The sequence below is a fragment of the Schistocerca piceifrons genome, chromosome 3, assembly GCF_021461385.2.
Source record: "Schistocerca piceifrons isolate TAMUIC-IGC-003096 chromosome 3, iqSchPice1.1, whole genome shotgun sequence".
Taxonomy (NCBI): Eukaryota; Metazoa; Arthropoda; class Insecta; order Orthoptera; family Acrididae; genus Schistocerca; species Schistocerca piceifrons.
In genome coordinates, this window is record NC_060140.1 from 221227072 (window position 1) to 221243467 (window position 16396).

At 43.9% G+C, this 16396-nt stretch overlaps 1 protein-coding gene across 1 annotated transcript in view; it reads right to left on the bottom strand.

Moving 5' to 3' along the window:
• Nucleotides 1-16396, bottom strand: part of LOC124788530 (sodium channel protein Nach-like) — a 173223-nt gene that overhangs the window by 16194 nt on the left and 140633 nt on the right. The window contains exon 7 of the mRNA XM_047255801.1: nt 5019-5122. Within this exon, the coding sequence (XP_047111757.1) occupies nt 5019-5122 (104 nt within the window). The remainder of the gene's footprint in view (nt 1-5018; nt 5123-16396) is intronic.

The window sequence follows — 16396 nt, forward strand, 5'->3', positions numbered from 1 at the left end:
TGATCACTATGTGATTGAAAATCTATTTTGCTATCAATAAAACATCAATATTACGGCCAACGCTGACCTTCCTTTTAATTTAACACAAATCGTGTTATACTTCAATTTTTAAGCATAGACATCTACCATTGCCGGCCGAAGTGGCCGAGCGGTTCTAGGCACTACAGTCTGGAACCGCGCGACCGCTACGGTCGAAGGTTCGAATCCTGCCCCGGGCGTGGATGTGTGTGATGTCCTTAGGTTAGTTAGGTTTAAGTAGTTCTAAGTTCTATGGGACTGATGACCTCAGAAGTTAAGTTCCGTAGTGCTCAGAGCCATTTGAACCATTTTTTGATCTACCATTGGTCACCACTGAAGGCGTTGTTTACGCTCACATGCTCATAGCTTGCTATATAAACTCAGGCATAAGACCAATTCCTTACTGTCTCCTGCCACACCTCGGTAGACGTGACGCCACCAGCAGTCGACCAGTGGGTAAAACATTACAATTACGTAATCCACTCTTTTAAGATGGTTATCATTACTTGTCTAAGACATATATTGTAATTTCACAGTATGTTCGCCCTGAAGATGGCCCATGCGATGGGCTGAAACCGGTCGACACTAAATAAATAAAAAAACGCGATTAAGACTGTTTTCTTAGTACTGAGTTAATTTATAGCAATCGCTGTTTCTCCACAACCATGTTATCCCAACTTCACACTTTCAAACACCATCCTATCCTCTTTCATAGTCAGTTTGATTCTTAAAGTAGCCCTGGTAGCCATGAGGCTAGGGGTTTGCATTGCTGGGTAGCGACGCGAAAGACAGAGCTAACGCACGCACAAAAGATGTCGTAGTTCAGCCAAGTAACGTAAAAAACCGCTAGAGTTCCATTGGATGTTCACACTATCACTATCCTGTGAGGGTGTGAAGGGATCAAGGAGGCGAGTCATGCGTCAGAGACACCTGCTGTCACTGGTTGTGAAGATACAGTACACACCAACACACATTTGTTTCAAATCAGGATGCATGGAGGGTCTGGGACCACAGAGGCCACCAAGAACACTATCATGGATACAGATGCAGAACCTGCATGATCTGGCAGTACTAGTGTCTCCACAATATCTCTCTCATTTTAGAAGACTTCTTCTTGTCCTTAAACTATTTAGACTTCTGTGACGATTTGTCTGCCACTGATTCTGGGACATTGAAGGAACGCGAAGACTTATGATCGGCAACTTGTTGCTCCTTCAGCCTTTGGCTGCATTCGGTTGTAGGTCAGTAGAGTCCTGGGAAGGGAGTAACACGAAGGAGTCGTTCCTGGTAAGGGTGCCAGAGGAAGGCGTTGCCTATCTGTCTCAGAGTTGTCGACTGACGTCTCTAGTCGATAGGAAATCAATGCTCCCAAGGGCAGTGTGTGGGAAACAGTAAGAAGAGGACCCTCCCCCTCCTCCCCCATCACCAGGGCAGCAGGCGTAGTCAAGTGACCGCTAGGGCCAGACGTAAAAGACTAAAAAGGATGATGTTGTCATAGCAGTATCTTTGTCATACATGTAGGATATTTGCGATCGTATTTCTTCTTGGCCTCTTGATATGTGAGATGGTCAAGGGTCTTGTGCTCTTCCATTTTCTTTTCTCTTTTGGAAACAGTACAGTCTGCTGAACTGGGAGAACGGTGCTCACTGCAGTTGACACAGATGTGGGAAGGGCGCAACAAGCAGCGTTCATGTGCAACTGATGGTCACAATCCCTACAGACAGGGATGGCACTGCAACATGAAGTCATGTGTCCGCCGGCCGCGGTGGTCTCGGGGTTCTAGGCGCGCAGTCCGGAACCGTGCGACTGCTACGGTCGCAGGTTCGATTCCTGCCTCGGGCATGGATGTGTGTGATGTCCTTAGGTTAGTTAGGTTTATGTAATTCTAAGTTCTAGGGGACTGATGACCACAGCTGTTAAGTCCCATAGTGCTCAGAGCCCTTTGAACCATTTGACATGTGTCCAAATCGCAAGCATGTGTGGCATTGCATGTGAGAAGGAATATACAGCTTGACATCAAAGCGACAGAGTATTAACTTGACCTTCTCAGGCAAGGAGTCACCTTCAAAAGCTAAGATGGAGGCTCTCATATCCACTCTATTGTCTTTTGGTCCACACTGGACACGAAGCACAAAATTCACACTTTGTGACTCCAAATTAGGGCGCAACTCGTCACCAGTCTGTGGATGGAGAATAACCTGCACCATATTCAGACACTGATATGGGGGTTGGTTACAGTGACGGGAATGTCACCCAGTGCGGCGCAAGTGAGAAGTCCCATGACTGAGCAGGGGGGCCGTTTTAAGCAGATTGGAGCCACTTTTCATTTTCGAAATTGCTGCCACTTTCCAAAACCTGTCCTAAAGATGTTTAACGAAGAACAGTGGCTTTGTATTTAAAAAGGAATCCCGCCCATTCTAAAACACACGAAGTATGGGGGACGGAGAGTATTCTCACCGTATCTCTGAGCACCACGTTTCTCCCAAGGTGTAGCCATGAGACGGGATATTTGGGGTCACATCTTTGGAAGAAAGTTTAATTGGCTTAATGTGCATATCTTCCACCATGATACCATCCACTCTGAACATGAGCCATCCCCATGGGCGCCAGCCAGTCACCCAGTCCCCATTCTTTGGCTATGATGCGCACATATTCTTCAGGCACCAACAGTGCAATCCCTGCATGCTCAGGGAGCTACCACTATACATGGTACTTGACGGCCCCATCCACGATAGAATGGATACTGTGCTCGGTTTTGGCCATACTACCATTGCAAGAAAGAAGGGTGCAAAGAGAGAAAGGTACAAAAGGTGGAAATACACCATGGCTGGGGCCTTCGCTGCATGTTATGCAGTTCTGTAAAATTTAGAAAAGAAGTAGCAAGTCAAACGGAACAAGGGGACAACATAATTAATAACTAGAAAAGTTGTAGAGGGATGGAAGGTAAGAAACAGTTGTCGAAAACAAACCAAAGCCAAGCACAATTGGCGCCAAGAAGACCATCCAGTGTAAAAGTAGGGAGTGAAAAGAGAATAGGAGAAAAATAGACTTGCAGCTTGGAAAGGAAAGTTGCACTGCAAGTGCTGAGGCCCTGTGGTGGCGAAACATGTGCTCACTAAAGAGATGAGAGCCCCCTGGAAGGCTAAGGGGGTGTTATACAGTACTAGAGGGTGACTGTCAGTCCACAGTGCCCGGCATGTGCTACATGTGGCATTAAAAGAAATCATAACTTTGCTGTGAGTGATGTTTGTTTACATTTATCGATTGTGCAATCCTGCCCTTTGTTTGAGCCCCTGACCTAGGTGCATTTCTGGTCATCTGAAGTTTTCACATTTTGTTTCATTTCGGAAATACATGAGATGGCAGAGATAGGTGAGACATCCTGTATTGTGAGACAGGAATCGCGTCTAGTAACAAGGAATTTTCCAATCGTGAATGAAACTTGTTGACCGTCATCAACGAACTGTAATAAAGAAAATGAAGCTAAAAGATGAATTTCTTTGGGGAGCTTGTTTGATTATACATTTCACTGGATGGTCAGGTCTGCTCACTGAAACTTCCTGGCAGGTTAAAACTGTGTGCCGGACAAGGACTGAAACCCGGTATCTTCGCGTCTTGCAAGCAATTGCTCCACCGACCGAATTATTCACGCACGATGCACGAGCCAAGCTCACAGCTTTATTTCCGCCAGTACCTCTCTGTCAACACTTTACAGAAACTCTCCTGCGTAACTAGGGGGATCGAGAGCCCCCAAACGAAAGGCTAGAAAAATGCGATAGGATGAGTTAAAAATCCTAATTTGCTATCTCAGGTATGGAACACAATTATCTCTACAAAAAAAGTTTGTTTACATTTGACCCTGTTAGTGTTTGAATGGTTTTTATTTCGTCGTCTCAGTGGCTCAATATTAAACATCGCTAGACTGGATTCGGCTCATTTAAGCCATCTTCTTGTAGCCTATGACGAAACAGAATGTATATTGCTAAAAAGAATCAACTGAAAGTGAATAATAGATAAAGTTCCATGACACTGGCGAAACGTACAGGCATATATAAGCCAGTGATGCATCGACCTATATCACCTGTCTGCAGCTGTCTGTCTCTCCCACTCACCTGTCCTGCTTCGTTCACAGCTAGACCCATTCCGATCAATAACGGAGTGGTCAGAAACAACCTCAAAAGCTTTCAAGGGTCTTGCAGGGTAGTTTGTGTTATGGAACAATTGTTAAGGAAAACTTCGGTGCGTTGCACCGTTTCCGAGTTAATTAGCTTTGATGTTAGCTAACCAGTCCGTTGCGCGTCCAAATTCAAGCGGCCCGCCAGAGTTGGTGTCGCCAAACGTGTTCTTCATTTGGTTTCCTAAAACCGAACAGGAAGGCTGCACAAAAAGTGGACATGGGGAGGTAGTAACGATCAAACCCAAACCAACGGCTGGGCAGTCTCGTGCGCTATCATCCCCACTATGAGAACCATTGACACAAATTGTATGCGGCTGACTCGCTTGAATTTACGTGCGCATTGGTCTGATAGGCTAACGTCAATGGTAACGGACTCGGAAGCTACATAGCATATCGATTTTTTTAACAGTTATTTCTCAGCACAGCCTACGCTGCAACACCCATAAAAAGCTATTCAAACTGTTTCTGACAGCCCTGTAAGGTAGTAAAACACACGAAATTTAGCAAATTCATACACTAGATAATGTTCACATATCTGTACCTCTAAATGTATGCGAATGCAAATTCTACGTAGTAGTATGGTCCTTAATGTGAACGTTAAAATGTGTTAATTTAGACATATGGAAATGCATTTGTAATGTAAGAAAATTAATGAATAGTGTTTCTTGAATGAAACTGTTTGAAACGCAACGGAAACAGCCCTTCATTACCTGTGGTATCTATATTCTTTTAAGAAGAATATATTTTTCAGTGACTTGTACGGCCTGATGTAGCTTGAAAGCGAGATCACCCAAGTTCTACTCTTTACGAACAGTTCACTCACCGACCATGTCCAGAGGACCCCTCACGACGTACCGCTTGAATCTCTCTGTTGGTACGTTTTGTTGTTCCAATAGCAGCGTGGACTTCAGCTCCATGGAATTATTGCTGTGGAAAATAGGAGTAATTAGATGTTTCACTACATCACACTGACGTTGGATACACTGCAACACTACAAACATGTCATAAGATAGGAAAAACCTGCGGGCAGAGTAGAGCAAGATAGAATGTGAAAACGATTTAAAATGTCTTCGCATATCTTGGCTCCATAATTCGTTTGACCTATATGGGACTTACAAACAGAGGACTGCTGAAGAGCGAGAGGCATATTGTATGGTCGTCAAAGAGCAGTTACAGATTAATTCCAGCCATCAATAAACACAAAAGACAGCCACTGTTAATAGTGCTATCAATTGAAAACAGAAAGTGTCGTTACCGTGTTAGGACCGACGGGTTCAACATCATATAGCTGTTCATGTTTAAAATTTCGTTTAGCTCATGCTGAACACGAAATGTTGCCTACTTGTGGTTGCAATGAACGTTCATTGAAGTATTGGCATCCCGCAGCAAAACACGATCTTAAAAAAGACCATTTTACTTTAATCAGGCTTAACACAATGCCATACTCCCCAGGAGCTACAAACTACTATGGCAACACCGGAGACAGGGAAGTGTCGAAAGACATGTACAAATAGGCAGTGATGAAGCCCCAGTCTAGAGGTATTGCCCATAATTTTTGCTGGTTAAAATTACAATTAATTCAGAAGTTGATAATTTCCAGGGAGATGATGTTTTCCATCATAAGGCAGCCCTTTGTGCCAAGTTCGAACGGTCTTCCGTGCATGAATGCACCGGAGTGGTACCAGAGAAGCTGTCCTGGCCTTAGAAGAAAATAATGTAAGACACCCTAGCTCAAGTAAGCAACCTGCCCAAAACTGGGCAAATAAGCACAGTTAAGTTGGTTTTCAAAATTACAGCCCTCTGTGCACCCCGCAGTTTTCTCTGAAGCTTGAGACTATATTATCGAGGGACATTCCTGCCAAGATAATGATCTTATCACATCCAGTGTGTTAGGTTACACACACTGGGGCTCGTAGGTGGTCTCCATTGTTTTCCTCCCCCCCCCCCCCCACCTCCCACCCCAATCCTAGGGAGCCATTGGGAACTGATCGAGGTCACCCAGGGGATAGGGAATTAGGGCGACCTTGAACATCAGCTGGGCAAGCGGGTAACATGGCGCCAGACGTGTAGCCTGACACCAGATGTGATGAGATTGTTGTCTCGGCAGGAACTCTCATGGATAATCTACTCATGAGATGTTAAATAACCCCCAAAACAAGAGCTGTGCCTCACTGGAATCCGATTCTTCTGCTATCAAGTTGCGTTTTCCTGGATGGTAGAGTCATGTTTCAGACCACACAGTCTGACTAGCGATGGAAACAAGAGCTGTAGATGTAGGAAGTATGCAGCAGATCTCAGTAGTTACGGTGGCTAGAACAGTTGCGAAGTCGAAGAGGAAGAAGAAGGTTCTGCTGTTCTCATGGCAGAAGTGTAGGCCAGCAGTTGCAGGAAGTGCTGGGGAGTGAGTATTAGGTCACCAGCATTGTGAAACCTAATGCAGGATTGATTCAGGTGACTGTTAACATAGGGGGGTTATGTAGGGATTTTACTAAAGAGGATCAGGTAGTGATTGTGGGTGGGGCTGGTAATAGTATTGATAGGGATGGGGAGTATGACATAGATGGTGACCTGGAAAAGATAGCCACTCAGACTGGCAACACGAATGTGCATTTCGTGGAACTTTTTCAGCGTCACGATCGGCCTCATCTTAATACATCCGTCTGGTGTAATAACATGAGACTTGGGGGTGCGCTGATGACAGAAAGCATGGGTCACATTTCAGTGGTGTCGGTGGAGTCTATCAGCAGGACGGGTTTCATTAGACATGGCCTGCACCTCAACAGGTATGGGAAGGGGAGGTTGGTAAAGCTTATAGGTTACAGCATAGGTGGGGTTGGTGGGATCACTCATGGGAAAATTCCTGCAGTAGTGGGTGTTAGAGCTGCACCTTTTTTAGACTGAAGTCAGCTGACAGGTATTCCTGCTTAAGGGAAGTCTCTCTAACAAAGAAACCACTTTCGATAAAGCTTAGGTATCCGAGTAATGAGGGAATCAGTATATTTCATCAAAATATACAAGGTATTAGAGATAAAGTTAGTGAACTGCTTATAGATGTTGACTCTGAAATTACTGGTATATCTGAACACTTCTTAAATAAGGAGATAATTCAGAGACTTCCTTTACCAGGATACAGGTTGGCTGGCAGCTTTTCGAGGAGCTCGTTGCGGTGTGGGGGAGTAGCCATGTATGTGAAAATCAATTGATGTTTCAAAGTACTGCACTGAAAAGGTGTTTGAATGTTGTGCAGTAAATTTAACAGAGCTAAACTTCTAACTGTTGTTATTTATAGATCCCCAGACGCCGATTTCACAGCATTTTTGCTAAAGCTAGAGGAGGTTCTTGGTTCACTTTATAGGAAATACAAAAAGTTAGTTAAATGTGGTGACTTCAATATTAATTGTATAAGTGACTGTGTAAGAAAGAGGATGGTGGTAGACCTCCTTAATTCATATAATCTTATGCAAACCGTATTCTTTCCAACGAGAGTGCAAGGGAACAGTAGAACAACCATAGACAACATTTTTGTTCATTCCCCATTACTAGAAGGGCATTCTGTTAGCAAAAAGGTGAATGGCCTTTCAGATCATGATGCACAAATTTTAACTCTAAAAGATTTTTGTGCTGCAACACGTGTTAAATATAGTCATCAGCTGTTTAGGAAAGCTGATCCAGTTGCTGTAGAGACCTTTGTAAACCTTATTAAGGAACAAGAGTGGCAAGATGTTTATAGCGCTGATACAGTAGACAATAAATATAATGCTTTTCTCAAGACTTTTCTTGTGCTCTTTGAAAGTTGCTTTCCGTTAGAACGTTCAAAACAGGGTACTAGCACAAACAGGCAGCCTGGGTGGCTGACTAGAGGGATAAGAATATCTTGCAGAACAAAGTGGCAATTATATCAAACAGTTAGAAACAATCAAAATCTAAATGCAGCAGCCCATTGCAAACAGTATTGTAAGGTGCTTAAAAATGTTATTAGGAAGGCAAAAAGTATGTGGTATGCAGATAGAATAGCTATAAAATTAAAACCATATGGTCAGTCGTAAAGGAAGTGGCTGGTCTCCAGAGACAGGTCGAGGATATAGAATCAGTGCGTAGTGGGAATGTCCGTGTTACTGATAAGTCGTACAGTATTTAATAATTACCTTCTGAATATAGCAGGTGAACTAAATAGAAACCTAGTCCCAACAGGGAATCATATAGCGCTCTTAGAAAAAAGTGTTCCGAGACTGTTATCTGCAATGCTCCTCCATGATACTGACAAGAGGGAGATTGAGTTAATAATTAAATCACTAAAGACCAAGAACTCTCATGGATATGACGGGCTATCTAGCAGAATACTGAAGTATTGTTCTATGTATGTTAGCCCAGTACTTAGCCATATCTGTAACTTTTCCTTTAGGAGTGGTCGGTTTCCTGAGCAATTAATGTACTCGGTAGTTAAGCCACTTCATAAAAAGGGAGACATGGATAATGTTGACAATTTTAGACCTATTTCTACGCGATCGGTGTTTGCTAAAGTTATCGAGAAGGTTGTATATACAAGGTTACTGGAGCATTTAAATTCACATAATTTGCTGTCAAATGTTCAGTTTGGTTTTAGAAATGGTTTAACAACTGAAAATGCTATATTCTCTTTTCTCTGTGAGGTTTTGGACGGATTAAATAAAAGGTTGCGAACGCTAGATGTTTTCTTAGATTTAACGAAGGCTTTTGACTGTGTTGACCACAAAATATTACTGCAGAAGTTGGACCATTATGGAGTAAGGGGAGTAGCTTACAATCGGTTCGCCTCTTAGTCTAAGAACAGAAAGCAGAAGGTAATTCTCCGCAGTATTGAGAGTGGTAGTGGTGTTCAGTCCCAATGGGGCACTGTTAAGTGGGGCGTTCCCCAAGGGTTGGTGCTGGGGCCACTGCTGTTTCTTATTTATATAAATGATATGCCTTCTAGTATTACAGGTGATTCAAAAATATTTCTGTTTGCTGATGACACCAGCTTGATAGTGAAGGATCTTGTGTGTAATATTGAAAAAGAATCAAATAATGTAGTTCATGAAATAAGTTCATGGCCTGTGGAAAATAGTTTGATGCTAAATCACAGTAAGACTCAGGTTTTACAGTTTCTAACTCACAATTCAACAAGAACCGATATTTTGATCAGGCAGAATGGGCATATTATAAGCGAGACGGAACAGTTCAAGTTCCTAGGCGTTGGGATGGATAGTAAGCTGTTGTGGAAAGCCCATGTCCAGGATCTTGTTCAGAAACTAAATGCTGCTTTATTTACCATTAGAACAGTATCTGAAATAAGTGACACTTCAACACGAAAGTAGTCTACTTCGGATATTTTCATACACTTATGTCGTATGGTATTATTTTTTGGGGTAATTCTTCTGATTCGAAAAGGGTATTTTTGGCTCAAAAACGGGCTGTTCGAGCTATATTGGTGTAAGTTTGAGAACCTCTTGCCGACCCCTATTCAATAGTCTGGGAATTCTGACATTGCCCTCACAGCATATATTTTCTTTAATGTCGTTTGTTGTTAGCAATATTAGCCTATTCCCAAGAGTTAGCAGCTTTCACTCAGTTAATACTAGGCAGATATCCAATCTGCATGTGGAATGCACTTCCTTGACTCTTGTGCAGAAAGGAGTGCAGTATTCTGCTGCATCCATTTTCAATAAGCTTCCACAAGAACTCAAAAGTCTTAGCAGTAGCCCAAACTCTTTTAAGTCTAAACTGAAGAGTTTCCTCATGGCTCACTCCTTCTATTCTGTGGAGGAGCTCCTGGAAGAGCTAAAAAATTAAGCAAATTCCAGTGTTACATTGTTGATTTTCTTTATTTAAACTTACGACTTGTCACCTGAATATGTTTTTTTATATTACATTTTATCTGTTTCTAATATTGTGTTATAATTTCATGTATTGACTCGTTCTATGACCATAGAGACTTCTCCTTAATTTGGTCCCACAGAACAATAAATAAATAAATAAATAAACAATCGATTCATTTGGTTGTTGAAAGCAACCGACTCATTCGGCTGTAGATTTATCTATGGGTTGAATTAGACATTCATTCTCTTGAGTGATACTAGTCTGTGTGAGCAACACATTGAAAATAATTGGTTCAGTCAGCTGGGCTACTCATTCATTCTGTTGAGTGAAACCAGACTCTCGGAGCAACTGAACGAAAATAGTTGAATCGGTCAGTCGTAGTTTTATCTATCATATGGATTATTATTCTTTTTCTTGTTTGAGTGAAAACAGGCTGTCGGAGCAACTGAGTGAAAATATTCGACACCATTGTTTGTTTTGCATTTTGAATGGATTATTGATTCTTTCGTTTCAAGTCAAAACAGTCAGCAGTTTTTCAGTCAGTTGAACCGACTAGTCGTTCTTTAAGCTGAAACCACTTTTTAGTGTTTTAGTTGACTGTGTTATCCATTCATTCTTGTGAGAGGAACCAGCCTGCAGTACTTTCATTAGTTGAACTAAAGCAGTGCCACCAGAGGGTACCCCTACCCCAAGGGTTAAGTGATGACATATCTCAGGGGGTACGTCAAAGTTAAGGTAAGCATTATACATGTTCATGAAATTATGTACTGAATGGACTAATTTTTCCTTTAATCATTTAAAACTAATTCATTTATACACTCATGCTCATAAATTAAGGATAATACTGATACATGGTGAAACAACGCTCTGGTGGGCGGTATGTGGGTTTAAATCACCTTGGGGTATGACCATGCCGTACATTTGGCCTGCGGTCGTCGCACGGTGGCGCTGGCAGCAGTCCACATACGCAGAGGTGTGTTGGTGCATGTCAGATTTCGGTGCAGCGAGTAAGTGTGCAGACGTTTTCAGACGTGCTAATGGTGACTGTGTGTTGAAAATGGCTCAAAGAACACATACTGATGATGTTATGAGGGGTAGAATACTAGGGCGACTGGAGGCTGCTCAAACACAGCAGGTCGTAGCATGGGCCCTCCGTGTGCCACAAAGTGTAATCTCAAGATTATGGCAACGATTCCAGCAGAGAGGAAATGTGTCCAGGCGCTACAGTATGGGATGTCCACAGTGTAAAACATCACACGATGACTGATATCTCACCAGCAGTGCCCGCAGACGGCCACGGAGTAATGCAGGTAGCCTTGTTCGGGACCTTACTGCAGCCACTGGAACAGTTGTCTCCAGACACACAGTCTACGGACGACTGAACAGACACGGTTTATTCGCCTGGAGACCTGCAAGGTGCATTACACTGACCCCTGGTCACAGGAGAGCCCGTAAAGCATGGTGTCAAGAACACAGTACATGGTCATTGGAGCAGTGGTCCCAGGTTAAGTTCACAGACGAATCGAGGTGTAGTCTGAACAGTGATTCTCGCCGGGTTTTCATCTGGCGTGAACCAGGAACCAGATGCCAACCCTCAATGTCCTTGAAAGGGACCTGTATAGAGATCGTGGTTTGATGGTGTGGGGTGGGATTATGATTGGCACATGTACACCTCTGCATGTCATTGACAGAGGAACTGTAACAGGTCAGGTGTATCGGGACGTCATTTTGCACCAGTATGTCCGCCTTTTCATCCTGATGGATGATAACGCACGTCCCCACCGAGCTGCCATCGTGGAGGAGTACCTTGAAACGTAAGATATCAGGTGAATGTAGTGGCCTGCTTGTTCTCCAGACCTAAACCCCATCGAGAACGTCTGGGATGCTCTCGGTCGACGTATCGCTGCACGTCTTCAAACCCCTAGGACGCTTCAGGAGCTCCGACAGGCACTGGTGCAAGAATGGGACGCTATACCCCAGCAGCTGCTCGACCACCTGATCCAGAGTATGTCAACCCGTTGTGCGGCCTGTGTACGTGTGCATGGTGATCATATCCCATATTGATGCCGGGGTACATGGGCAGGAAACAGTGGCGTTTTGTAGCACATGTGTTTAGGGACGGTTTTCTCAACTTATCACCAATACCGCGGACTTACAGATCTGTGTTGTGTGTGTTCCCTATGTGCCTATGCTACTAGCGCGAGTTTTGTGTAGTGCCACGTTGTGTGGCACTACAATCTGTAATTATCCTTAATTAATGAGCATGAGTGTAGTTATACACTAAGATGTTCCAGATGTCATTAATGTGTAACTAATTAAGCATGGGTATCTCTGGGGTTGGCCTGCATCTCTTAAATTGCCGACCCCAGACAAAAACTTTGAAAACCTCGGACATCTGGGTCAAATCGTATGTTTTCCCGTACACGCACAGTCTATAGACCACGATGTACCACCCGGAGCGGGGTCTTGAGAGGGGGAATGTTTCCCCTCTTGCGTTTCAATGTTGACAACTGTAGTGCGCGCGCGCCTTCCACCCATAAGCAGATATACGTTACACAGGAGAGTAAAAAGGATTTTTGAAAGCACGTTATAGATATTTCCACGTTCCAATGTAGTACTCATTTGCAGTAAGGAATTAAGTCAGTTTTAATACGCTCAGTGAGTAGAAGGCAAATGCCATTTAAAATACTGTTGTCCAGCGGGCGGGACGGCGTCGTGGTGCATGCTATCGCCGACTGTCGGTGTCTTCTTACTGCCTGAATAAATAAATATGGAAAATACTGCGTATTCCAAAATTGTCTTTACTATTTTAGTCTCACATATTTGAGAAATGGGGATAGGTAGAAACGTGCGGTTTGCGGCATGGTGTTCATATACATCTAAGATCTGGTAGCTGCTTAACAGAGTGCGGTATGTTAAAGTGAACATACACTCCTGGAAATGGAAAAAAGAACACATTGACACCGGTGTGTCAGACCCACCATACTTGCTCCGGACACTGCGAGAGGGCTGTACAAGCGATGATCACACGCACGGCACAGCGGACACACCAGGAACCGCGGTGTTGGTCGTCGAATGGCGCTAGCTGCGCAGCATTTGTGCACCGCCGCCGTCAGTGTCAGCCAGTTTGCCGTGGCATACGGAGCTCCATCGCAGTCTTTAACACTGGTAGCATGCCGCGACAGCGTGGACGTGAACCGTATGTGCAGTTGACGGACTTTGAGCGAGGGAGTATAGTGGGCATGCGGGAGGCCGGGTGAACGTACCGCCGAATTGCTCAACACGTGGGGCGTGAGGTCTCCACAGTACATCGATGTTGTCGCCAGTGGTCGGCGGAAGGTGCACGTGCCCGTCGACCTGGGACCGGACCGCAGCGACGCACGGATGCACGCCAAGACCGTAGGATCCTACGCAGTGCCGTAGGGGACCGCACCGCCACTTCCCAGCAAATTAGGGACACTGTTGCTCCTGGGGTATCGGCGAGGACCATTCGCAACCGTCTCCATGAAGCTGGGCTACGGTCCCGCACACCGTTAGGCCGTCTTCCGCTCACGCCCCAACATCGTGCAGCCCGCCTCCAGTGGTGTCGCGACAGGCGTGAATGGAAGGACGAATGGAGACGTGTCGTGTTCAGCGATGAGAGTCGCTTCTGCCTTGGTGCCAATGATGGTCGTATGCGTGTTTGGCGGCGTGCAGGCGAGCGCCACAATCAGGACTGCATACGACCGAGGCACACAGGGCCAACACCCGGCATCATGGTGTGGGGAGCGATCTCCTACACTGGCCGTACACCACTGGTGATCGTCGAGGGGACACTGAATAGTGCACGGTACATCCAAACCGTCATCGAACCCATCGTTCTACCATTCCTAGACCGGCAAGGGAACTTGCTGTTCCAACGGGACAATGCACGTCCGCATGTATCCCGTGCCACCCAACGTGCTCTAGAAGGTGTAAGTCAACTATCCTGGCCAGCAAGATCTCCGGAACTGTCCCCCATTGAGCATGTTTGGGACTGGATGAAGCGTCGTCTCACGCGGTCTGCACGTCCAGCACGAACGCTGGTCCAACTGAGGCGCCAGGTGGAAATGGCATGGCAAGCCGTTCCAGAGGACTACATCCAGCATCTCTACGATCGTCTCCATGGGAGAATAGCAGCCTGCATTGCTGCGAAAGGTGGATATACACTGTACTAGTGCCGACATTGTGCATGCTCTGTTGCCTGTGTCTATGTGCCTGTGGTTCTGTCAGTGTGATCATGTGATGTATCTGACCCCAGGAATGTGTCAATAAAGTTTCCCCTTCCTGGGACAATGAATTCACGGTGTTCCTATTTCAATTTCCAGGAGTGTATATTCCAGACGAAAATTTGGGACATATTAAAAATTTTTGATATTTCTCAAAAAGTCTTCATTAAATGTAATAAATGTGAACCATGACTTCAATTTATTGGAAAAAGTACATTAATTTATATTTTATTAGCTGAGGGAGTGAGAGCAGATATAGAGTTTTATCAGTTCTGTAAAAAGAGATTTCCATGTTCCAATGTAGTACTCAAAATTTTTTTTTCAACATCTCTGTATTCTTCAATGGCATATGGGATCATTCAACTCGAGTTTCATCATAATTCAATGTCACTTACATTGCTTTTGTCGTCTCTACAACAAATTACGTTTTGTCACAGCTCCATACACTACTTGTTTGGGAAAATACCCTTTCAACACCAGCACAGGTGACATGAACACTTAATTTGGAATAAATAGTTTCAAAATTGTTAAACCTGCAGCAAATAGGTGCCCTGTATTACTTTTGAAAAAATTTGTAACAGAACCAGAAAAATTATGACTGTCGTGAAAAAAAGGTGGGGTGGGGTGGTGGAAGGTGGGGGGGGGGGGCGGATGGCCACCTTAAATGTATATGCGATTTGTAACACAAAGGATGTCTAAGAAGTGATATTCCAGTACCTTGTCCGGCCTAGCGCTTCCTCCTTAACGTGTGCTTTTGCTGCTCTGTTACGAGCTCACAGTTTTTGCAGGTCCTGCCCAAAGAAAAAAATGGAATGGGGTTCCGCGGGACCTGGGTGTCAGATACGGACTGCACCAACCATTACATATATTGCGCCAACTGCTAGGGAGGGACAGTCAATGTATAACATGGGAAAATATGCCACAAACCGCACATTTTTACCTATTTTCAGTTCTGAAATATACGTGATCTAAATTTTGAAGACCGTTTTGGAACATTCTGCATGTGTATAGGAGGGCTTCTAGGCGTGCTTGCCTTTGTATTTTTACTAGACTAAAATGAACTAACTAACTAAGGGCCTGTCTTCATTTAACGAATTTTAACTAAGTTTAATACATTCTATTTATTTCCGATCAACAGAATTTCCCCAGACACGAAAGAAGGTTAGAGCTTACCCCAAAAAGCTGTACGAAAATTCCTCCAGTACGCTTGTGGGTGCCCTCAAAACTAGGACAATCCGGGGAAACCAAGTATCGCAAAAATATAACTTTCCTCTGAGCTAATTAACTGAAATATATTTGTGCTCATCGTAATATTGAGCAATTACGCTCTCAGCTTACTTGAAAATGGGTACAAGATATGATAATGTTTCAGGACAGCGTTCAAAAAATTTCTCTGCTCGCTGTGTGCCAGACAAGGAAAGGCGAGAGTCGTCCCTGTTTGATTCTCCTTCGCTTCGAACCGCTTTTGCCAGCAAGCTTGAGTATGGCTTTTTACGCGGTTTCACCGCACTCGTCTAGGCGAATGCCGGACTGTTAACCATTTCTGCCTCATTACACGGTACGCAAACGCTTACAACAAGAAAAACATGTCTACATATTAACACTACGACGCAAACACATTTCAACGCACGTTAAGTCTACCGTTAGAGGTAACCTTGGGTTGCATCATGAAGATTATTACTTTTCGATTGTTGCAGGAAGCTATAAAGTCTGAAATTTATAAATGTATTTTCTTCGTTTGTACCGCTTAAATGGAAACAAATAATACAGCAAATGATTCTGAGGTACCAAAAGCCTGATGAAAACAAAAAAAAAAAAAGAACTGTATATATGAATTAGAGCAATGTTCACGAATGAAAGATATCATATGACTGAGTAAGACGTGATCCTCAAGATAAATTCAATGCGATAAACAGTTTCTCCAAGCGTGTTTCGTATTATAAAACTGTATTAAGTGAAGAAATTGAAACGAAATTACCGAATAACAACAAAAGTTTTCCTCAAAGAAATACTTTCCACAAATGGCAGTACATGCTTAAAAAGATACTGGTCAAATTACCAATTAAAAAATTTGTATCGTATGTGGTTTATGTTCACGTCACCTCAGCATTTAGCCGAA